The following is a 25,822-nucleotide window of genomic DNA, read 5'->3' as shown; positions in this document are numbered from 1 at the left end:
TTTAAGCAGTCCCTAGCCTGGAGGTGCTTACTTTTTTTTTTTTGTGAGGCAATGGGGTGAAGTGACTTGCCCAGGGTTATACAGCTAGTAAGTGTCAAGCGTCTGAGGTCAGATTTGAACTCAGGTCTTCCTGAATCCACTGCACCATCTAGCTGCCCCTGGAGGTGTTTACTCTTCACAGTGATGAAACTTCATCCTGAGATTTTTCTTCAGATCTTCTCCAATTGTCCCAGGAGGACCCCTGTTCTGCCCCTACTCTTACTTATTTTCACAGCTCTATGTTTTCCCTGAGGAACTATTTTATATCTTTTGTGGAGGAAAATCTTAAGAGCTCAAAATTTTCTGCTCCATCTTCCCAGAATCCTCTCTGTGTACTAATTTCAAATGTATCTTTCTTGATCCAGCCTCTCCTCTAAAATTCTAGTTCCTGATCTTCAATTTCCTATAGGATAGCTCCACTTGGACATTGTTGTCATCTTACACTCATTGTGTCCAAAACTCAATTCATTTTCCTCTCCCTTCTCAATTTAATGTCAATGGCATCAACATAGTGCCAGATATATAGGCTCAACAATTGCCATCTCTATTTCTTCTCAAGGTAATTTAATCATCTGTCCTTTCCTCTTTTCTACCACTTCCACTAGTCTGTTGCAGATATTTATCATGTTCCGCATGAATTATTGCGACTGGTTTTTTTGTCTCCAGCTTCTCTCTAGTGCAACTTATTCTAAATAGTGCAGCTGAGACATTGAAGTTGAGTGAGCAAGAATATGGAAGACTAGACTTTCTCTAATCCTGTAACCTCACGAACCTCTCCAAAATAGAAATTATGCACCAAAGATAAAGCAATTTCATCTGTCCTCATGATCTAGGTCACCCAGAATCCAAAAGAAGGTTAAAAAAAAACCCCACAACTCCAAAACCATGTACTGACATACCCTGATCTTGAGCTCACTTTGCACTGCTTGATTACCTCCCATGTTACCAGTAGTGAGGCTGCATAACAGACCTAAGGACAGGACACGGACCTACAACACAACCTACCTCCATACCCTCATCCCTGACTTCAGGCTGGAGAAACTTGCCCTTGATATCCACAGCCCTGCAGGAGCACAGCTCTGGAGCACCAGTGCTGCCAAGCTCTAAGCTGGCAGTGCCAGGCCAAAGAACTAAGGAACAGAGGCAACAGGACAGGACAGCATGTATGTGTACAGCTGGAACTAATTCTGACCACCCAAATGTCAGTGGGAGCAGGTAAACCATGAATTCCCCAGGGTAGGGGGAGGCTAAGACACTGAATCATCCCCTTTTAATTAGTGCAGCTAAGATAGTCTTACTAAACATAACTTTCATCATCTTAGTACCCTGCTCAAAAGTCTTCCCACTCCTTCAAACTCACTGATGTGGTATTTCAAACTCTCTCTAATCTAGTCTCACTCTACTTAACCAATCTTTTTATTCAAGAGGAGCCCTTCCCTCTAGCATGGTCTATCTCTTCACTGTCCTGAGAACGGTTTGTATTCATTACCACTACCGGTCTTGGAGATATTTCAAAGACCAAAATTTGTAAACATTAAAGTGATATATAAATGTAAATTATTATGTGTCATTAATTTCACCTTTAGGCCTTTATATGTGATGTTCCCTGACCATGAATGTCCTCTTTCATCTCCTCTCTGCCTATTCAAACCATTATCCTTTAAAGTCCTAGTCTCTCCACAAACCCTTCTTTAATTCTCCTATATATTACTAATCTCCCTCTTTTCTGAATTTTTAAAGCACTTTGTCTATACCACTGTTTTTGTCACTGAATCAGATGTAACATCATGTCCTCAGCGTTGTAGGGTGGGGAGGGATGTTACACACATACTTCCTTACATGCGTATTTATTTCACATATTCTTGTCTTGTGTCCCTCAAACTTCATGGTAAATTTCTGGAGGACTGGGATTTAAATTACTCTTCTCTCTCCCACAGCAACTGACACAATATTTTATCTAAAACCAGGCTTAAATGAACACTTGTTTAATGAGTAAAGGAAAAGAAACAAAACTAGTAGGCAAAATCGTGATTTAAATAAAAGAAGTCTTTCGATCATCCATGAGCCACCAATTTAAGATTCAACTTGAGCCAATAGCATTTACCACCTGATTTAAAATTTAGATTTGAAGATTTACAAGAAAGAGGAAAACAGAACAATACAATAGGTCTCAAGGATGGGTACCTCACACCAAAGTTCGAGAGTTTAGCTATTTATGAGAAGGCAATATATGTCAATATTTACTTCTGGTAACCAACTTTTGATAATTATCACAATAAGAATAGTTGACGTTAACATATTGCTTTTACAAAACATCGTCCATATATTGTCTCTTTTGATACTCGTAAGACTCCTAGGATGTAGGTAATGAATTTATTGAACCCTGTGTGATAGGAAGAAGAAGGCAGCTCTGGTAGGTGCTGTTGTTGAGGCTGGTAACAGGATAACAGTAGCAAGAGACCTGCACATCCCCTACCATTGCCAAAGCCTGCCAGCTAATTAAAAAGAAAAATGCCAGTGTCTGGAAAAATTCAGTACATTATCTGCACCAGAAACCTTTGCACCAAAGAAAGTTATAACTAGCTTAAGCCTCTGGCTAAAGAGGTTCACATTGTCAAAGGAGACTGATAAGAATCTGACTAATCCAGAACAGAAGGTTGTGAATGTTGGGCAGTTCAAAATGGAATTAATCCACGGACATCAAGGTATTCCATATGGCGATATGACCAGTTTACCATTGCTACAAAAGCAGTTTGTTGTGCATGTTCTTGTTTCAGGACACAAACAAATTTAAGGCCTTTAAGCGTGAAAATAAATTCTATAATTCAGGATCTGCCAGCGGAGCCTATAAAGTTCTAGGAACAGACATTATTCCTTCATTCACATTGATGGACATCCAGGCTTCTACAGTTGTCACTTATGTGTATCTGCTAATTGGAGATAATGTAAAAGTAGAATAAATTGAATTTTAAAAATCCTGAAGCTAGGTCTTTCTTGGTGATATATTAGAGGTCAGCCTTGGTGATATTTCTCTTGTTTGAATCAAGTAATTAAGCATTTAGAAGCCACATAATTATGACAATTTAAAAGCATCCTACACTGAAAGTTAACATCTTATTTGCTCACACCTAATTTGCTGCAAGCTTATTATTATTATTATTATTATTGTAATATTGTAATATATTATTATTATTGTAAATTTCTGGAGGACTGGGACTTAAATTACTCTTCTCTTGTAATATTGTAATTTATTATTATTATTATTGTAAACTGTAGGAACGTATTTAATTTACAGTATGTGATTTCTAAGAAAAAAATTTGTACCAAATGGTAGCAAATAGATATATGTTTAAAAAAATTAGTTTAGCTCTTTAAATATCTTCAAAATGAACACTAAAATTTTTTGATACCAGAGAAACAAAGCATTTTTCATACTGTAATAAATACCTTTTTATTAAATCCCAACCAAACCACATATTCTGTTTCTTCTGCTTTTGTTTGGTGACCCTTTGTTATGGACCTGCTGGGGAAGTGAAGATGGAGTCGCTCTAGGCATGGAATCAAGTAAAGGAGAAGGTAGCAACAAGCCCAACACTTAGCCCCTATAGCAAGAATGGGATGAGGCTTGATGTTTACCTTTATGTGGGGTTGCATTATTAGATGGCCAACGTGGATTAGAAGCACATTTGCTGGTTGGAAAGAAGACAAATCTAACATAAAAACCATAAAACAGAAGTGCATCCTTGTTTCTTTTTATTCTGTCCATCCCCAGATGTTTGTTTTTTCAGTTCCTGAGGACTACTTCAAACCATTTGCTAAAATTCATTGCCTCCCCCAGCACTGGGAATCTGGGAAATTCATCCACACATCCCTTAGCATGCTAGAGAAGGCCGCACCCTGGTTTATATCATATATTCCTTGTCAGATTAGATCACTACACTCAGTGCTTGAATTCAGGGCCAAACTCAAGGAAAGAAACCAAAGAACAAAGATTGAGGACAGAGAGACATTCATGCATGCTCCTGAAAGGGAAGATTGGCCTAGGATCTATGGAAACAAAGTACATGGAAAAGTACCCAAAACAGTGGGAGTTGCATTGAATTTGGTATCAGAGGACCTGAATTTGAATGACAGCTCTGCCATTTACCTTCTGTGTGACTGTGTTTTCCTACTTCTTCCCCAGTCTCTGGGCCTCAAATTCCTCACATGTAGAATGAGGGGATTGAACTAGATGATCTCTAACTTCCTTTCTAACCCTGAATCCCAAGATGCATCAAATGGTGGAAATCAGTGTGGAAATTTGTGGAAATTAGGAGTTTACTTTGCTTAAAATAGGCTTGTTTTGTTTTTAATTAGGTTTGGCTAAATAGCCAAACTGGTTGCATATAGAACAATGCTCACTAATTTGGGAGAATTACAAACCTTTGTCTGGTTTTCTGACATCCAGTCACTAGAACTTCCTCTCTACCCCAACAATGGTTTTTGTGCCTCTGATTTTAAAAATTTTAGAGAATTAAGGTTGACTCTGAGTGGAGAATTTTTTTTCAGCCAAAGACAAGGTTTATTAGAAGGTGTGTCACATTGGGCAGACTCTTAAGGAATCTGAACATTACTGAGCTATTGGCTAGGTTATAGAAATCCTCATGAACCAAGAATTTTTTAATACAGCTTGATAGAGGTCACCATCACTCTGTGGTGTCCAGTTGGAAATGACTGGTAATAAAAGAGGTAAACGTACTCAATTTAAAGTTTTTACCCTTGACCCAAATAGGTAAGGAAAAGAGTTTCTCCTTCAGATTAGCAGCACTGGCTGAAGTTTAAAAGTACCAACCCTCTCCCTCTTTGTTGACTAGCCAGGGAGCAGACAGATTTATGTTTCACATTGCTAACAATCTGAGTGAAGAGCAGGATTGTGTTTTTTACTCACTCTCTGAACTCCTGGCTTCTTCATGGACACTCATAAAACTTATCAGACCTTTTTACCCCATAAGGTGCTCTTGAAGGCCATCTATCTCCTTGTCAGGGATAAATTCTTAGGTATCATAACACTGTCACTTTTAAGAGCCACTGAAATGATATTCAAGTCACTTGAAATGGTGCAACAGCAAGCATGTTTCTAAAGAAAACTAGTATTCTTTCCCCATGGTTTCACAGCATGGAGACAATGAAATCCAACCTTTCTTCTTCCTTGCTAACTCTCATTCATCCTAACATCATAGAATGAGTGATAATTCTACTTTTGCTTCAGCAGGAGAGAAGACAGAACCTGATTTTTTGCTTTTCCTATTTTGTAAAAGGTTAATTTTGTATAGTAAATATAAGAAAAACTTAAATTGACCAGAGTTCAACTTGTTACTAGATACTGAAGTAATGCTTTCTATTTGTACAACATATCAGATTTTCATACACATTATAAAAGCTAACATTTATATAATGCTTTAAGATTTGCAAAGGGCTTTACAAATATTATCTAATTTTTTCCTCAATATCAGTGTCAAAAAACTTATTAAGTGCTTAATATGCATCAGGCAATGTACTAAGCACTTTTAACAACCCTCATAACAACCCTTGAGACTAAATGGTATTATGATCCCTCTTTTACAGATTAGGAAATCCAGGTAGAGGGATGTTAAGTGACTTGCCCAGGGTCTCACAGCTAGTAAGTACCTGAAACAGCTGCCTCATTATCCCATTTGAACCCAAACACAACTGTACAAGGCAGGCAAGGTATTTACTATTATCCCCGCCAAAGAAATAAATTGAGTTTCATGGAGACTATTTTGCCCAAAGTCACATGACCAGTAAATAGAAGAACCATAACTAGAACCTAGATTTTTAAATTCCAAAATAGCACCCAGTCCCCTATGTCCTGTTGCCATTAATATAAAAGACAGTATGCTGAAGTAATTAAATTAGCTTGAAGCAGATATTTCTTTACTATTTCCCTCTAATAAAAATAGAATTGATTTCCTATTACTATTTAGGTTTATTCCTTATTATATAAGATGAGCAATTTATAGTGGATAAAAAAAATAAACAACAAAAGAGGGAAAAGGTGTAGTGGTGTTTGAGAATCCGTGATTGTGCAGTGTAACAACTCAGTGAATGTGCAAGTCTCACAGGAGGTCAAAATAATTTGTTAGAGTTTGTAAAGACTAGGGGGTTTTCAATTTTAAACTCGATTCAGTTTCTTCTTGCATAATCCATTAGTGGAAAGAGAAAGGTAACCATAGTTGAAAACGTCATTGGGCCAAAATCTCATACTACCCAATTCTGTGGAAGAGTGAGAATCTGGCTCAGTCCGATCAGGGCATGGATTTGGCAGAATCCAGCAATACATCTTTTATTTTAAGAAAGACAAGTTGGGCACTTACTGAATACTTACTGTGATGATTCCTCAACCACAGGTCACAACTCCCCATTATGTTGCCAAAAGATTGTACATGGGAACACAAGACCTGTACTCATTTTGAAGGCTGATTTTTATTTAAAAAAAAGAAAAGAAAAAAGTGGTTGGAGCCTGACATTTTAACACAAGAGGCTCTATGAAAAGCTCTTATTATCATAAGAACGAAGAGTTATAGCAACAATACGACTAGTAACAGTGAGAGTAGCTGCAGAAAAAAGAAATAGCTTTTGTTTCTTTTTTGTTTATCATTTTGGTTCTGCTTGCCCCTCCACTGGGAATCTGGAGATCCTGAGGATCACAGACTATCAATGTAGTGTTATCACAGGAATTCTGTAGTGTTATTTAAGAGGAATAACAAAGATAGAATGGAATTCAGTTTATTAAATTAAGTATGAAAGAAAAATGGTGAAATCAATCAGACATAAGTCTTTACAAATAATGTAATCACCATTACAAAAAATGGAGAACGTCATAAAATATGCTGAATTTTTGTAGTTGTGCACTGGACTAGTTTATTAATATTAATTTTTAATTTTATCATTGTTTTGTTTATGTGTTTCACTTGTAGACATAGAATATGTTCACTATGTTGATAATTTGTAAAATTTTTTATTGGTTTAAGAACACATTGCTGTATATCTTTCAGCTTGGATTTTCTAGAAGTGAATTGCCATTGATGTCCTTTTTTAGAATTCCATTGAAATATTTATCTCATCCATGAAGTTTTCTCTAATTCTCTTCTTAGCAGAAAATGATCATTTCTTTTAGTTTTCCCAGAGCATGTTGTCCAGATCTTGCTTTTGCCCTCATTACATCTGTATGGGTACATATTTTAACTAGAAACTTCAAACTCCATTAGAGTATAAATGCTGGAGTTCAGGACCTGTTTTATTTTTTCATCTTTGCATCCCTTGCCGTATCTAATGCCATGTCTTGAACATACTAAATACTTAACTTGTTGCATTTAATTCAACATCTACATTTAAGCAATAACCTCTCAACACAGATTCTCTTGCACACTCTTATCAGATTATAGGTTTTAGACATAAAGCTTAGAAGAGACCTTACAGGTCATTTAGTCCAACCCCCTTTTACAGATGAGGAAACAGACCCAGGGAGAAAGTGACTTTGAATTAGCTAACAATGTGCCAACTGAATGTAAGAACTTAAAATGATATGAAAACTAAAAGTGAGGGTTAGACTAGATTATTGCCAAAGAGCCTTCCAACCCCAAATCCTATGCTAAACAAGTATTCTGAAGCATCAGGAAAAGTCTTAGAGACAGGAATTAGTGGTGAAGAGATTTGCCTAACTGGAAAAAACAGTGTGTGTAGGAAGGTAATGATAATGCTAGATAATAATAGCTCATATTCATATATTGTGAGAGGCATCATAAGAAAGCAGGAAGACCTGCATTCAAGTCTTGCCTTTGATACACACTGGCTGTGTGACTGAGCAAATCACTCAACTTTCAGCGCTCTAGTCAACTCTCTAAGACTATACATAGTAGAAAAGGCACTGACCTGCATTGGTGGAAGTGCCTATAGCAATGAAATCACAGATCTATTCTCTGTCTCCCGTTCATATAGTACTTTATTAGTTACAAAGTTCATTACATATGTTCTTATTTGTTTTTCACAACAACTCTGAAAGATAAGTAATGCAAGTATTAATTATCCTAATTTTACTGACGAGTAAACTGAGTCTCAGAAAGATTAAACCTAACACCACATAGCTAATAGTTAGTAGTGCCAGGTCTTTTGTTTTGAAGTCCTTCATTCTTTTCACTGCAATATAATTGTCTCTGCTTGTGTTTAGGGTTTGTACCCAAAATTATCTAGTGGTAGAAGCCATAATAAAGCTTGAGCCGAGATTAGATACTATTCAAACTGACCTCATCCCAAGTAATTTTTCATGTGACTGGGCCCTTACATTGGAACCCTAACCATTTACTTCCTAAAAGGTAAAACATTAGAGAGTAACCAATGCCATTTCTTTATCATCTATGTTTCATGATGCTTGGGGACTCCTGGAAATGTGGGTTCAGGGTGGCACTGCTTTTAAAGGATTAGCTTTTTTCTCTGAGTTGGCAGGGCATGCCCACTTCCCTTTCATACTTTTAGAATTAGTTGTGGCTTTCTTCTATGGGACCTGCTTGTTACTGGGAAGCTAGAATTTAAATTTTGACTACTTTAGCTAGGGTTACAGAAATGCTGATAGCTTGTATGGATTTACTTTATATTATGCAACTTTTCTGAAGGTATATTGTTTCAGTTAAATTTTTAGATGTCATCAGATCATAAATTACATTAAAAAGCAAGAATCACCAAAACTATGTGGTACTAGTTACAACATAGAATGATTAGTGGAACAGAACAGGTACAAAGGAGGCAAACACAAATGAACATAGTAGCACCGTGTTCAATAAATCCACAGATCCCAAAAACTGGGGCAAGAAGTCACTATACAATAAAAAGTGCTGGAAAAACTAGAAAGCCATTTGTCAGAAATTAGGTATAGAACACCATTTTCCCCTCCATCTTTTGAAATTCTTTGGACATTTCCATCACGTCCCAGGACCTTAAGCATCCTGCAACATCGCATTAACCTTGGTACTCACACATCATCAGGGTCCTCTGCTTCTGGTGCCTCTCTGATTGGAGGGTGAAGTGGGGAGCTCCTCACTGAACCCCAATTTAAAGAGGACACTGAGGCTAACCACCTCTTCCTTTCCCACTAAGCTATCCTCCTTTGGACTTCTTCAGCTTGCTCCTGCACCAGATACCTTCCCTTCCCCTCCTCCACACCAGCTTTTCAGCTTCTTTTTGTGCGTTGTCTTCCCCCATTAGACTGTAAACTCCTTGAGGGCAGGTGCTGTCTTTCTCTTTCATATTTATATCCCCAACACTTAGCTCAATGCATGACACATAGTAGGTGCTTAATAAATGTTTATTGCCAGACTGACATCTCACTTCACATACTAAAATAACTTCCAAAGGGATGCATGATGTAGAGATAGAGGTCACATCCTAAACAAATTAGAGGGGCAAGGCTCTCAGCAGTGTGAGAAGGCTTGGGGGAGAGCCACTTTCATTTGTTTTTTCCACTAGTGCTATCGATTTGCACTGTGGGCTTGCAGTAAGAGGTTGTGTGACATCCACAAAATAGTGGAAGAGAAGGGAAGAAGAAGCAGCTTGGTATAATTCACCTATATATTCTTTGACATAAGAAGCACAAGTGCCATACTTAAGCTCAAAGGGAAAATCTGGAATGCCAGCAATTAAATAAAAAACAACTGAAAAACCCTTTTAAAATGACTTCACTCATTCAAACTCTACTTCATTCAGTCAATCCATATTTAATAGGCATTGCTTTTGCTATTTACCATCCATCCATCCATCCATCCATCCATCCATCCATCATCCATCATCTATTGATCCATCCATTTATCTGCCTATATATCTATACCTATTCATCTGTCTATCTGCCTGCGTGTTTCTATTTCCCTTTCCATCTATCTCTCTATTTACTCATCTATCTATCTATCTATCTATCATCTATCTATCTATCTATCTATCTATCTAATCTATTCTAGTTCTTGCTGCAGAATTTTAAAAAAATTTCTTTTATAGTTAATTGCCTACCTAGACTATGCAACTTTCCTGTGACCATTCAAATGGTGACCACCTTGGCCCTGATGAGACAGCCAACTAGTGGATGTAGGAGCTTCAGTTGCTGCTGTTGCAGTTGCTACCCTCAAGAGAATTTGTGCCCTCAGAAGCCCTGATCCTTCCTCTTTTAGGAGCTCCAACCCATGGAGTCACCCCTTCTGTCACCATTCCTGATGGATATGTTGTTCGGCATGTGTCAGATTTGGTGGATTCCTGTAGAACCCATTGCCCCTGAGGATCACAGGACTACAAGTTTAAACATGGAAAGAAACTTAGGGTTCAAATCTAACATCTTCAGTTTACAGAAAGATGAAATGTTTTGTCCAAGGTCACATATGAACTTATCTTCCTGGTTCCCAGATCAGCCTCCTAGCCACTACCACAAAGTGCCTCTGGATCCCCGAGTCATTGAGAAGGAGAAGGTGAAAGAAGGGAGAGCTGCTGTTCTTGGCAACCTTTGTTGGAACTTGGTTTGCAACGTTCTTCGCCTGACTCTCTCTCTCCCCCCTTTCCCCATATTACAGAATGAAGAAACCATAGAGGCCGTCAGACCAGGGCTTCTTAAACTTTTTCCACTTGCAACCCCTTTTCTGTGTTTCAGCAGCCATTGTTGGTGTCGCGTTGCCTGAGGGCATGTGCAGTGCAAGATGTGCATGCTGTGTGTTCAGAACTGAGGCTGCAGTGAAGTTGGGTGATGCAACACCAGTAAGTGCTGCCAGAAATGCCTTGGATTCATTATGCCTTTGATTTTTAATTAATTTTTGGTCATTGCGTGTTTAGAAACCTTTTACTATTGCCAAATTTTTCATGACCCTATATGGGGTCTCAGCCCACAGTTTAAGAAGCACTGACCTAGGCCATCGTATAACTGAAAAATAATTCCCATTTCAGCTGACCAAACAAGTGGTCATCTACCTTTATTTGAAATCCTCTAATGAAGAGGAGACCCCACTGTCTTCAATCTGTTTATACTTTGGTCACAACTTTCTTTTTGAAGTATCTTCTTCCTAAGGTTATTTTTTATCTATCTATCTATCTATCTATCTATCTATCTATCTATCTATCTATCTATCTATCTATCTACTTATCTATTTATTTGCTTATTTATTTAATTATTTGTCTATCTATTCATTCATTCATTCATTCATTCACTTATCTATTTATTCATCCATCCATCCACTTATTTATTTATTTGTTTGTTTGTTTATTTTTATTTATTATTTATGTGTTTATTTATTTTTAGAGTTTTCCTGACTATAAGAATAACTTCACATTCATGGTATTTTGCTGCTTACAAAGCACATTCATTGCCCCAACTCTGAGGTATGTTAAGTGTAGGAAAAGATTTGAGGTCTATGTTTCTACACAAAATCAACCTCAAATTTGAATTTCTATTGTTTGCATTGGCGTTGGGTGATAGGCAGTGTGGCATAGCAGAAAAAGAGAAATGGCTTCAGGAATGACTTGGGTTGGAATCCTGGGCAAATCACTGAACCTATTTCTGTTTCCTCAGCTGTTAAAAGGGTATAACAAAATCTGTAGAACCAATCTTACAGGACTGTTGCAAGGACAAAATGAGATAATATTTGTGAAGCAATGAAAAAAATCTGAAAGTGGTACAGGTCTATCAGCTATTATTCTGATTATTTGGACGGCTTTGCATGTTCCTTAATTATACAAGATGTTGTCCAGTGATGAGGGGAATTAGTGTTAAAATAAACAAGTTTTTATGTCAATAAAAATCTCAAAAAAGTATATAAAAGCCAGTGTTTTTCAGCCCCAACTCTATTTAGTGTCTTAGCACCAAATATTATAAGTATAATTAATAATTTAAGACATTCAAGGAAAAGAGTATAAGACAGTAAAAAGAGAGGAGTGGGGGTTGAAAAATGTTTGAGATATACTCAAAGGATTATCAACCATTTAAAATCTGCTTTGGTTTAACACAAATTTTTTATATTTTAAGAGTTTTTTTTTAGTTTTAAAAATATTTATTATTTTTAACATTTAAAAAAAAATTGAGTTCCAGGTTCTCTCCCTCCCTCCCAACCCTGTTCCATCCATTGAGAAGCAATATGATATCAATTACACATGTGAAATCATATAAAACGTATGACCATATTAGCCATATAGTACAAAAAAGCAAGAAAAATAAAGAGAGAAAACTATACTTCATTTTGCACTCAGAGTCCATCAGTTATTTCTCTGGAGGTGGATAGCATTTTCCATCATGAGTCCTTAGGAATTTTCTTGGATCATTGTATTGATAGAGTAGCTAAGTTTTTCACAGTTGTTCATCATTACAATATTGCTGTTACTACATACAATAATCTCCCAGTTCTGCTCACTTCATTTTGCATCAGTTCATATAGGTCTTTCCAAGTTTTTCTGAAATCACCCCCCTTGTCATTTCTTATAGCACAATAGTATTCCATCACATTCATATACTACAACTTGTTCAGCCATTCTTCAACTGATGGGTATCCCCTAAACTTCCAATTCTTTGCCAACACAAAAAGAGCTGCTATAAATATTTTTGTACATATAGGTGCTTTTCCTTTTCCTTTGAACTCTCTGGGGTATAGACCTACTAGTGGTATTGCTGGGTCAAAGGTTATGCACAGCCTTATAGCCCTTTTGGCATAGTTCAAAAGTGTTCACTAGAATGTTTGGACCAGTTCACAACTCTACCAACAGTTCATTAATGTACCTGTTTTCCCTCATCCCTTCCAGCTTTTGTCATTTCTGATAGGGCTAAGATGAGAGCTCATAGTTGTTTTAATTTGCATTTCTCCAATTAACAATGATTTAAAGTATTTTTTCACACATATATATATACATACACACACACACACACACACACACACACATATATATATATATATATTCACATATAGATAGTTTTGATTTCTTCTGAAAACTGTCTGTTCATATCTCTTGATAATTTATCAATTAAGGAATGGCTCTTATTATTATTTTTAATAAATTTGACTCAGTTCCCTATATATTTGAGAAATGAGGTTTTTATCAGAGAAACTTGCTGTAAAATGTTTTGATATTACTTGTCTATGGTACTTTTTATTAAAATATAGTTTTCCTTTTTATCTCTTTTATTTGGGTCTATTTTTGCTTTTGCTTTGTCTGAGATCACGATTGCTACCCCTGCCTACCTTTTTTAATTCAGCTGAAGCATAATAAATTATGTTCCATCTTCTTATTTTAATTGTGTATCTGTGTGTGTCTTTTGTAAACAACATATTGCTGGATTCTGGTTTCTACTCCTTTGCTATCCACTTATGTTTTATGGGTGAGCTCATCCCATTCTCATTATGATTACTGTGTATTTCCTTCTTTCTATCCCATTTTCCACTGTTTATCTTTCTTTTATCCTGTCCCTCCTCAAAAGTCTGTTTTGCATCTATAAGAATATGAGTTGTTCCCCCATTGATAAATGGTCAAAGGATATGGACAGGCATTTTTCCAATGAAGAAATCAAAACAATTTATAGTGCTATGAAAAAATGCTCAAAATCATTATTGATTAGACAAATGCAAATTAAAATAACCTTGAGATATCACTTTACACCTATTTGGCTGGCTAAAATGATTGAAGGGAAAGTAGCAAATGTTGGAGGGGATGTGGAAAAATTGGGACACTAATCCATTGTTGGTAGAATTGTGAACTGTTCCAACTGTTTTGGAGGACAATCTGGAATTATGCCCAAAGTTATTAAACTGACTATATTCTTTGACCACAAGTCTATTTCCAAAGATGATTAGGGAAAAAGGAAAAAAATGAAAAACTCTCTTTGGAATGGGGAAGAACTGGAAATTGCAGGGATGTCTGTCAGTTGGGGAATGGCTGAACAAGTTGTGGTATATGATGGAATACTGCCATACTATAAGAAATGATGACCTGAATGGTCTCAGAAAAACATGGATACACTTGCACAAAATAATGAAGAGCAAAATGAGAAAAACCAAAAGAACATTGTATACAGTAACAGCAACACTGTTTTAAGAACAACTTTGAGTGAATAAGTCATTTTGACTATTATAAATATCCACATTAACTATAAAGGACATATGAAGGAAGACACTACCTGCAACCAGAGAAAGAACTGATAAACAGATGTATAGAATGATTTTATACACACACACACACACACACACACACACACACACACACACACATTTGTGTCTGATAGTTGCCATCTCTAGGGTGGAGGGAGGGGAAAAAGAAATTCACATGATAACTTTATTATATATTTAAAAGAATAGTAAGTTGTATATAATAGATTTGCAGTTTCATGTGCAATCATCTTTTTAAAAAAATGATTGTTTTATTCCCTAAATTAAAAATAAAATAAAAATACTTTTTAAAAGTTTGTTTTGCTTCTGACCACTGCTTTCCTTAATCTGCCCTCTTTTACCCTCCTCCCCCCATTTTCTCTTATCCCCTTCCCCTTCAATTTATCTGTTGAGTAAGATAGGCTTCTATACCCTACTGCGTATGTTTGTATTCTTCCCTCTTTGAACCAATTCTGATGAGGTTCAATCATTGCCCGTCATCCCACATTTCCCCCTCCACTGTAAAAACTTCCTTCTGCTCCCCTTTTGTGTGAGATAAATTCCCTCATTCCACCTCTCCCTTCCCCCTTCTCCCAGTGCATTCCTCTTTCTAACCTTTTTTTTTGAGATCATCCCAATATAACCAACTCACACTTGTGCCCTCTGTGTAGACCACTTCTGTCTTAATTATAATAAAATTCTTAGGAATTACATGTATTATCTTCCTATGTAGGAATTTAAGCAATTTAACTTTGAGTCTCTTCTGATTTCTCTTTTATGTTTACCTTTTTATGCTTCTCTTGAGTCTTGGGTTTGAATATCAGATTTTCTATTCAGGTCTGATCTTTTCACCAGGAATGCTTGAAATTCTTCTTTTTCATTAAATATCTATTGTCTTGTCAGTCTTGTCAGGCTGCTTGAAATATTTTCTCCTTGACATGGAAGCTCTGGAATTTGCCTATAAATTGCCTGGGAGTTTCTACTCTGGGAGTGATCAGTGGATTCTTTCAATTTCTAGTTTACTCTCTGGGTTTAAGATATTGGGGCAGTTTTCCTTTATAATGTCTTGAAATATAATGTCTAGGTTCTTTTTTACTCATGGTTTTTGGGTAGTCCAATAATTCTTAAATTATTCTCCTCAATTTATTTTCTAGGTCTCAAATATCCAATGAGATATTTCACATTTCTTCTATTTTTTTCATTCTTTTGACTTTTATTGTTTCCAGATGAAGTCATTAGCTTCCATTTGCCCAATTCTAATTTTTAAGGAATTATTTTCTTCAGTGTGCTTTTGTGCCTTTTCCCCCCTATTCAGCCAATTCTGTGTTCTTTTCTTCAGTGAATTTTTGTATCTAGTTTTCCATTTGGTCTATTCTGCTTTTTAAGGTGTTATTTTCTCTTTTTTTTGTGCCTTTTATCAAGCTGTTAATTCTCTTTTCATAATTGTCTTGCATCTCATTTCTTTTCCTAATTTTTCCTCCACCACTTATTTCTTTCTTTAACTCTTCTAGGAAATCTTGTTAGGCTTGTGTCCAATTAGCATTTTTCTTTGAGGCTTTGGTTGTAGCTGTTTTCATATTGTTGTCCTCTTCCGAGTTTGTGTCTTGGTCTTCTCTGCCATTATAGTAGCTTTTTATGGTCAACTTCTTTTTTGTTGTTGTTTGCTCACTTTTCCAGCTAATTTCTTGACTTTGAACTTTAAGTTAAAGTTGGGCTTTGCTCATCTGGGAGTGGGGACAGACTGTCCTAAGCCTCAGACTGTTTTGTGCTGCTGTTTTCAGAACTAGTTCTGCAAGTCTGCAAATTTTCAGTGCTTCCAAGGTGATGTATTCTGGGGAGAGTTGTGATCACTGCTCCCCTGGTCTGTGAACTGGTCTTTACCCAGAAAGAGTTCTTGCTTCCCTGCAAGTGCTAGTGCTCTTCTTAGCCTTGGAATTGTGACTAGGTCCCCTATTCTTCTACAGCTACAAGTGCCTCCTCTCTGCCCTGGAACTATGATCCAGAACTGTGTATGGGTAACCGTTTCCAAAGTTGTTCTCTGTTGCTATGTCTTGTGTGATTCTAATTGTGGCACCATCATATTTAAATTGTTTTTTTCTTGTTGCTCTTAATATTTTATCCTTGAGCTGGGAGTTTCAGAATTTGACTATGATATTCCTATGAGTTTTCCTCACAGGATCTCTTTCAAGTGGTGATCGATGGATTTTTTCTATTTCTACTTTCCCCTCCCTGTTCTAATGCTTCAGGACAATTTTCTTTAATTATTTCTTGTAGATTCTTTTTTTGATCATAGCTTTCAGGTAGTCTGATTATTCTTATTTTTTCTCTTCTTCATCTGTTCTCCAGATCAGTTGTTTTTCTTATAAGATGCTTCACTTTCTCTTCTATTTTTGCATTCTTTGTATTTTAATTATTTCTTAATCTTTTATAACTTCACTGACTTTGCTTGCCCAATTCTAATTTTCATGGTGTCATTTTCTTCCTTAAGATTCTGGATCTCCTTTTCTAATTGGTTGACTTTCTTTTCACAATCTTCTTGTTTTTCTTAGATTGTTTTTTTTAAAGTTTTTCCTCAATCTCATTTGATTTTTAAAGTCTTCTTTAAGTTCTTCTATAAATTCTTTTTGGGCAGGTGACCATTTGACATTACTCTTTGGAGTAGGAAAGGATTTTTTTTGCTTCCATATCCTCCTCTGAAGATGAACCTGGTTTTCCCTATTCCCTTAATAACTTTCTATGGTTGGATTCTTTCTCCTTTGACTGTTCATTTTTCTGCAGTAATAGCTTAATTTTTATAATCACCTCTAATTCTGGAGTATGGGGGATGGTGCCTCTTGCCCCAGATCTTCAGTTCTCCCCTCTAGCCTGGAACCAAAACCAAACCTCCAGCCTCCTGTAAGTGCCCACAGTCAGAGTCATTCTGCCCCACTGCTTCTGCACTCACTGAGCATGTGCTGGTTCCTTTTCACCTCTGCTGCTCTCCACAGCACAGCTGGCTCTGGCTTTCCTTGTCAGCAGAGGTTCCCTTGATCTTCCCTGGCTCAGACGCCCAACTCCCTCACTATCCCAGGGGTAAATGTTCAGGTGATTGGGGCCAAGGCAGCCTTCCAAACTAGCCAACCCCAGGGCTTGCCACTTGTTAACTTGGACCCTAGCTTAGAAGTGTTTACTCTTCACAGAGACCAAACCTTGTTCTGGGATTTTTCTTCTGATCTTCTCATTGTACCAAGAGGACCCCTGTTGTGCCCCATTCTTATTTTTACCCACAATTTCTTTGCCCTGTGGTGCTGTTTTATCTCTTGGGGGGGGCAGGGGAGCACAAAATCTTGAGAGCTTGGAATTTTCTAACCTACTCCACCATCTTCCCAGCCAAAAACTCAACTTTTAAACACCAACGTTCTTTCAGTGATGCTATATGGCTATAAATGATAGAAAACCAGGATCTCAGAAGATACAAAAATATGAATAAACCTAGAAATTGTAGAGAACCAAAAGACCAAAGATGGTGGGCACAGATAGGCTACAGCATCTTACCAGTATGACTTGTAGGCAAGAAATGACATTAAAAGGATCATCTAGGAGATGTATTTTAAGAAGGGGCGGTGGGCTGGTTATGTAGCAAAATCAAGGAAAAAAATGAATGGATAGCTTGAGTGCTGCAACAGTATTAAAAGAATGTTTAATGGCATTAAATAAGGCTCCAGCACATGAGGGGGACTGTGGAAAAGTTTTGAAGACATTGATGAAAGGTGCACAGGGTGCAAGGTATGGATATAATGAGCTGCACTGAATGAGGGATCCCATTATCAAGTAAGACTGTACATCCATTGAAATATTAAATACTGGCCAGCTACCTTAGTCTCCTTACACATAACAACAGATCAAATTTGTGTAGGAATCTACACTTGGTCATAACATTTGGCACATGTTAATTATTATTATTATTATTTGTGGTAACCTAAACTGGATAGTTATTCTCAAAGGCTTCAAGAAGAAATGATGGGTAAGTGATGTTTTGAAAGAGAAAGATGGCTTTGTGAAGGGAAAGGGGAAAATCTATCATCAGTAGGAATAATAATGAGTGACTAATGTTTCAAGTAAATACCTTTTTCTTTTTCTAAGATAATGTGCTTTCTAGGTATTGGCCAATTACAGTAGTATGCCCAAAGATGTTAATGAGACGATTTTTAGTGGTACACTGGCAGTTGCTGGCACCAATACTTCTACCTTCTTTTCCTAATCATTGTCCCACTTCATAGATACTTCTTTCTTCTCCATTCTCACAACCTTGGCTCTTAGGCCCCTCAGGATAAAGGAAATCCTCCACAATGGTAACAGACAGGGACTGAAGTGCCTATGCTTTCAGAATTACTCCTCTGAATTCAGAATTACTCCTCTTTGTTTCTCTCCAAAGCAAAATTCCAATTTTGGCAATCATTAACAAGTTGGTAGGTGATCTGATTGAAATAATTAACACTAAAATGAGGTTTTACCTTCCTATGGATATTTGTGTTTTAAACTGAAAATCTTTAATTTGGGACAAACTTTTCCATTTAAAATACAAACCTTTCCTTCAATTTGGCAACTCAACAAAGTCTTTAATGTGAATTGAACAAAACCACTACTACAAAAACAAAACAAAACCAAACCAAACAAAACCAAACCAAGAATTGTATAAGAAACTTCTTAGAATTTTAAAAAATATAAATATTACATTTCATAAGAAAATAAGAAAGTTGCTGTTTGCTCTCCTCTACATTTTTCCCTTTTGTACACTAAAAAATGTTTTATTGACAAAACTGTTAGTATGTTTCTCTGAAAACTATTGCATTCCTTAAGTTTTAAATTTTAATGAAAATTATTCATATTCATAAAATGAATTAAAATCAGAAATTCATTCACTTAAATAGACTAAGAATCTATGACACCTATTTGCTCAACATAAAATTAATAAGTTGGATGGCTCAAGGTGGTCATATATAATGGTAAACATACAGATTAAATGAAGGAATACCTCAATAAGTGCAGCAGAACAAGCTATCTTTCTAGCTGAAAGGATTACCGATTTATTTTGGTTATGCAGACATTAAGGAACAACGATGCTATTTTTGACTATTCAAAGTTTTACAATGATTCACAACCAAAGATTTGACCTGGATGAAAGAGAATGAGTATTGAATATAGCATAAGTGAAAACAGGAAATGTCTTCATCTTGTCTTGTCCAGGAATTATTAGTTAAGTAGGTTTATAGGCACATGACTCACTTCTATTTCTTTTTATTACCTTGAGCAGGGAAGAACATGTGTTTTGAGTAGATTACTTTTTACACAACTTAAGTTTGTCACGAGGCAGGTAAGTGGCACAGTGGATAGAGTACTAGACCTGGAGTAAGGAAGACTCATCTTGCTGAGTTTAAGTGGCCTCAGACACTTTAGCTGTGTGACCATGAGCAAGTTATTTAACCCTATTTACCTCACTTTCCTCACCTGTAAAATGAGCTGGAGAAGGAAATGGCAAACCACTCCAGCATCTTTGCCAAGAAAACCCCAAATGGGGTCACGAAGAGTTGGACATGACTGAAAAAAGGCTGAATAACAACAAAAGTTTGTCATGGTGTAAGACAAGTTGAGGGAAATGAACAAACTTACAAAAAGTATATGTAAGAGTAGATGAAAATGCAACACATCCTTAACATCCTTCTTGAGAACTCTCTAGCTTTATGTTTAGGAAAAAAGTCTTGCATTTTCTTGCCCACAGTTCAGGAGAACTGTTTAGAGAAGAAGGTCAATCTGTAGTACTTTATTTAGAATGAATACTGATATGAGAATTAGTAAAGCACAAACTGGAATAATTAGGAAAGGGAAGAGTATGGGTATAATAGTCTAATGAAAATTTAAAAGGGCTAAGGTTGTAGTCTTTTTAAATATATGTGATCTGAGTTTTGTTAAATAAAACTCAAGTTACTTTTATATTCAGGCAATTAAGATTATCTATTGTAAATTTAATTTAGGGAAAACTTTTGTTAAGGATACTTTAAAAATTACATTGATTTTTGTTTTAAATCTCTTGAAAATAGAATTTATATTTAGCAAGGAAAATTCATAGAAATTAAATATAAAACTGCCAGTAATGAAAATTTTCCTCAAAAATATCCAGGTGTTCCTGCAATTATTAGTCAGATTTAAAAACTATACTTTAAGAACAATTAAAAATTTGCAAGCTTAATTTCAAATCACCTTAGCTTAGAATGTGTTTCTTTTGTAACTATCTTCTAAATGACTGTATTTTTGGAGACTCTTACCTTAAAAACAGAAGTTGTTATGATGTCAAAAGATATCCAATATTAGAAGTGCTAACAGTCTTGGAATTAGAAAATTGAATCTTGTAGCAAAACTTGGAAACTGATGCTTATAACAATTCCTACTGAATTTGATTAAAGGAAAGATTTCAATAAATGTATTTAGTTAGACAAGAATACTTTATACAAAATTGAAATAAATTTGCCATATTAATTCTTGGAACAGAATTTTGACTATTAGCTTTTCTGACAAAATTTATTGCAAAACCCCACTTGCTACATGTGTGGCATTTAAGCATTTCCAGTTATCTTTTATTTATTTTTAAAAATTTTCTAAAATTCTTTTTAGGCAGTTGGGGCTAAGTGACTTGCCCAGGGTCACACAGCTAGTGAGCGTCAAATGTTTGGTCTGAGGCCAGATTTGAACTCAGGTCCTCCTGACTTCAGGGCCGGTGCTCTATCCACTGCGCCACCTAGCTGACCCTCCAGTTATCTTTTAAATACACAAATATGTGATTAAAACCAGCTGCATGTAGGAAAACATTTGTATATGTATAAATATATGCATGAGAAAGTGATACGCAAAGAACATTCATAATAGTAGCAAATACTACCCCTTCCACACCTACTTTAAAAAGTCTTTTGTTCTAATTAACTCCCAAAAGAAGTGAAAATGTTTGTTATCTTTAAAAAAAAAACAAGGTAGACAAGACCCACAACTTTATCTCAGTTTTATTTAATATTTAATCTCAAGTGAAATGGCAATGGTGTATATCAATACCCTCAATGAATGTAAATAACCTAATTTTTTTTTTGAGTATTTACAAGCTTCCAGATACCAGTTAAATATCGAAGTCGTATCAAAAGTAGATCTTTGCCCATCTGTAGCCAGCTCCAAAATGGGACCAGCTTAGAACCTGTAATTAAAGCAGAATTGAAAATAAATTGGCTTGAATAAGCACTGAAGGGAAAATCAATTTAAAAACTACACTAAAAAGTCAACCAATACTACCTTTGACAATCTTTCTAGGTATTTAAATTGTGATCAAACTTTAAATGTATTCACATTTAAGTCACATAAAATAACTCTGGAATGCAAAATCTAGAAACAAAAAGTTTAATTCAGAACTTTAAAAATGACTGTGGAATAGGCAGGGAAACACAAAGAGTTTAGGTTTAATAATGATATCTGAATAGACAGTATCACACAGTACAGACAGCACTGGGTTCAGAGCTAGAGAACCTAAGTTTGAATCCTGGTTTTTTCACTTGTTTCTTATTTCTATCTGTGCAACTTGAGCAGTCAGTTCTTTGGGTCTCAGTTTTTTCATTTCTAAAATGAAATTCTATTAGGTGATCTCTAAGCTTCCTTCTACATCCTATGCTTTATAAGACAATTCACTTGGTTACTGAAGAAGAAATCATTACATACAAAATGGCCAAAGCATCATATAAGAGCTCACAAGAAAGATTCTGGCATACGCTAATCCAACCTCAGTAATAATTCATTTATAGTGTTTTAAGTATTTTTCTTATAACATTGCTATGAGGTTGAAATTACTGTTCTCACTTTGTAGATGAGGAAACTCTAGCTGGGGGTGAGGTGTCATGGCTAAAAAATGTAGATACTAGGCTGTGAATACAAGTCACTCCCATCTCCAAGTCTCCTACTCTTTCCATTATTCCTACCTAACAGGTTAGCTTACAGACTGTCGTACCACAAATAATCTAATTGTCTGAAGCTTTGTGGTACAGTTCATCCATTACAAACTATTACCAGTCCCATATTTATAAATGTCCAAAAACCAAGTCAATTTCACTATTAGTATACTTTATGGAGTCCCCTGCCACTCCCAGAAACCTTACTGTCTAGAAGTAAGAGTGTGTGGAAGTCGTAGGTGTTCACCCACAGCTTTCTTACTCTGTCAGTGAGAAGGGTCCCTGATTTGTGGTTTTCCAGGCTACCAAGAGAGAGAAGTAGTTCTTCCATGCACATAAACAGAAGGAGATGTGTTTCCCTACATGGCCTGAGAGGGGAGTTGATAGGCAATGTTCCTGATCCACAGTCTCCTAATTGGAAGAGGGCAGTGTGACTCCAGGATCTAACCTTGTAGCAGAGAAGGAGATTTTCTTGGATACTGCCAGCCATGCAGATTACCTGGAGAACAACTCCAAATTGAAAGGGAATTGCCAATGTGTTAGCCACTGCTGCTGCTGCTGGGCAACAAGGAGCTAAGGCAACAAAATGGGGGAGCACAAGACCTGCACTTGGTCCCCTCCCACTGCCATGCAAGATTTGGACAGCACAGGTAGTAGTGAAGGGGTTTGACTCTCCAAGAGCCGCATCAGTGGCATCCAAAAGAGGGTACCACGTGACTGGCAAAGATATCGGAGGACCCTGTTAGAGCACTAGGGATTCACTGGAACGGTGGTCCACTGCCCTGCTAACAACTCCTAGCTTTGTTCCTTTGGAGGAGAAGCGATTGAGTGCTGTCTCTGTTCACAAACTTCTGTGAGTCTTCTGCATCTTTTGTGTTTTCTGTAGGGTGAAATAAAGGCTGCTTGATACTTGTTCTATTACCTTGAGTGGAAGCTGGGGACTCTTTTTACTCAAACATGTGAAAAGCCAGACTTGAGCTATATTTGGAAATTTCCCAGCACAACCTCTGTGTGGAGGCAGCATAGGCCAAAGGGAAAAAAGGGTCAGCCCTCTTGAGATCACATAGTCCATGTGAGCTCAGAATGGGTTATAGGTTGGGGAGGCATAGGCTGATTCAAGAACATCTAGATTCTGGAGAACTTTGTGAAGACAGAATTAATTTTTGGACCGAGTAGACCTTCTAGATATGGAATTAACCAATAGCCTGGTAAGATTCCTTTTGGAAAGGACAGGAATGGAATGAGGAGAAAGGTAACATTCATTCAGGCATTCAAATTCATCTGGTTTTGTTTGCTGTTTTATAAGCTTTAAAGGAGATACAACTTACAAAGCAAGTTAACATCAGAACTAGCGCCAAGCCAAAGACACTTATAACTACCTACTTACATATAGTTATACATTAAGCTACTGGAGACCCAGCCTGGCACTCTATCTGGTAAATAGCATACAATTATAAATAAAATCACTATAGCCCAGAATATTTATGGACTGAGAAGCAGTATGGTATAGTGGGACAGAGGGTTGCCCTTGGAATCAGAACCACTTGGTTAAAATCCTTCTTCTGACACATCCTGGCTAAAGGGCCATGGGAAAAATCACTGTCCAGGCAATTTTCTAATCCTATAAATTAAGAACAGTTTTAGGTTTACATTGATAGAGGCAGCTTCCTCATTCAGGTGCTCTATATTAATGAAATAATAGGTGAAACACACAAAAGACGTAATTTTTTTTCAGATATAGGACATATATGTATGAGATAAAAAGAAGTGCTTTGAATAGATTTTGAAAGTATATGCAGAGAGCAGGACTGCAGATCTATCCACTTTTCAATACCCTATAAGTATGAGATACATAAAAGATGCTTATTAAATATCTCCAGAATGAGTCAAACACAATGTTAACAAAAAGCACATCTATCCTTAAAGATTCTAAGCTATTCTGCTAACTTTTGACAAGTATGGTACCTTTTCTGATACCTATTTAAATGAGCCACACTTAGTGAATCTCTCCTCTCCTATTACATAAGGGAAAGGAGTGGAAACGGGAAAAACTGAGGCAGAAAAGGTATAAAATAGCTTTTCCATGGAGTTGGTCCACTGACATAGAAAACTGACTAGTTCCTGACAGCAATAGGGAAAGGAAGGGATCTTAAAATTTTATTTGGACTTGGGCTGATTTTAGATCAATTGTCATACGAACAATTCACACTTACCTTCGATTTCAGTCCAGTTGACAGCAACTTCTGCTATTGGAATTTTAAAAAACTGCGCGATATAAAGAAGTTCTACATCAAATGCCCTGGAATAGATACATTTTTTTTTAAAGCAAGTTGGGTTGTAATTAGATCTCTTATGTGACATAATTAAAATTAGCTTGTTCAATACTTGTGCAGTTTATGTAGCTGCTCTGAGGGTCAGACCCATAAATGATGAAATTAATAAAAAGCTAAGCTATGAAAAAGACAAAATGACTTAAGGACCTGACAATGACCCAGTTAAAGGAGAAAATGAGAGTCCTGATTAGAAATCAGAACATTTGGAGAATTTCATAGAGAGGGTTAATCTTAAACCCAGCCCTGTTATTTTAAAGAGTGTTTTAACCTAAAGCATCTGAGACAGATGGTTGTCAATCCTAATGTTAAGATGTTAAAGTAGAACTGAGAGCTTGTTTCATGCTTAATCAACAACCTAATACTGAGATGATGACATCAGTCTCAAAGAAGCCCCCAAACAGAAGGCTCACAGCTTGTGGATGCTTAGGTAATTTCTGCTGCCACTAACTTAGGGAATCAAGGTTTCTCCTCCAAAGGTCATGATCCTGGGTCCCCTCTCCCCTGATGTGGCAGCGAGGTGGTACGATGGATCGAGCATTGAGCCTGGAGTTAAGAAGACTTGAATTCAAATTCAGCCTCAGGCTTCTCCTACCTGTGTGAACCTGGGCAAGTCACTTAATCTCTGTCTTAACTCCCTCAACTATAAAATAGGGGTGATAATAGCACCCAACTCATAGGGTGGTTGTGAAGACCAAATGAGACATTATTCATAAAGCACTTAGCACAGTGGCTAGTACAGAGTAAGCACTTAATAAATGCTAATTCCCTTACATTCCTGCTATTGTATATCTGCTATTGCATAGCATATACATAGATATTCAGGGCACAGACATGAGGAGGTCTTTGGGTGTGATTGTACTGGTAGGTAATCTTAAGTGCAGTCTTACTGGGAGCAGTCAGCACATCAGTGAAGCTTTGAACACTTTTAGTTCCATTTCCTAGTTTGCCTTGATTTCCCCAACCATGGTGAAACTTTCTTGTACTATTTCTAATCATTGAGGAAGAAACACAGTCCATCCCTACGCTGAAACTGAGACATTAACTAGCACTGACATTCATGTTGTTTCCTTGCATCTTGCCACTGAATTTCTCCTGTTCATAAGTGCACAGTCCATGGTAAAAATGAACGAGAAAGCATTATGTACTGTTCCTTAATCCTTTCACACATTTAAAAAATTTAAGTTCTCTACAAGAAACAGGTTTGTTCCCATCTCTCCTCTCTTACATTCCCACAGGCAGCATAAGCTTCTGCCTACACTTCTAAGTCTTACTACATATTAAAAAAGAATAAAGTGATGCTTTACTACTCTGGCCCAGATAGATTCATTTTAGTCTCAATCAA

The 25,822-nt window shown here is 36.6% G+C and overlaps 1 protein-coding gene across 1 annotated transcript in view; it reads right to left on the bottom strand.

Moving 5' to 3' along the window:
- Positions 1 to 21,204: 21,204 nt before the first annotated feature.
- The window catches only part of ALG5 (ALG5 dolichyl-phosphate beta-glucosyltransferase), a 53,431-nt gene continuing 48,813 nt past the window's right edge, over positions 21,205 to 25,822 (bottom strand). The window contains exons 9-10 of the mRNA XM_020967802.2: positions 24,361 to 24,446; positions 21,205 to 21,405 (exon numbers count right to left, since the gene is read on the bottom strand). Coding sequence (XP_020823461.1) covers positions 21,290 to 21,405; positions 24,361 to 24,446 — 202 coding nt within the window. The 3' untranslated portion in view covers positions 21,205 to 21,289. The remainder of the gene's footprint in view (positions 21,406 to 24,360; positions 24,447 to 25,822) is intronic.

The sequence above is a fragment of the Phascolarctos cinereus genome, unplaced genomic scaffold (genome assembly GCF_003287225.1).
Source record: "Phascolarctos cinereus isolate Bilbo 61053 unplaced genomic scaffold, phaCin_HiC Scaffold_726;HRSCAF=1367, whole genome shotgun sequence".
NCBI classification, from domain to species: Eukaryota; Metazoa; Chordata; class Mammalia; order Diprotodontia; family Phascolarctidae; genus Phascolarctos; species Phascolarctos cinereus.
This window is presented reverse-complemented; position numbering and strand designations above follow the sequence as displayed.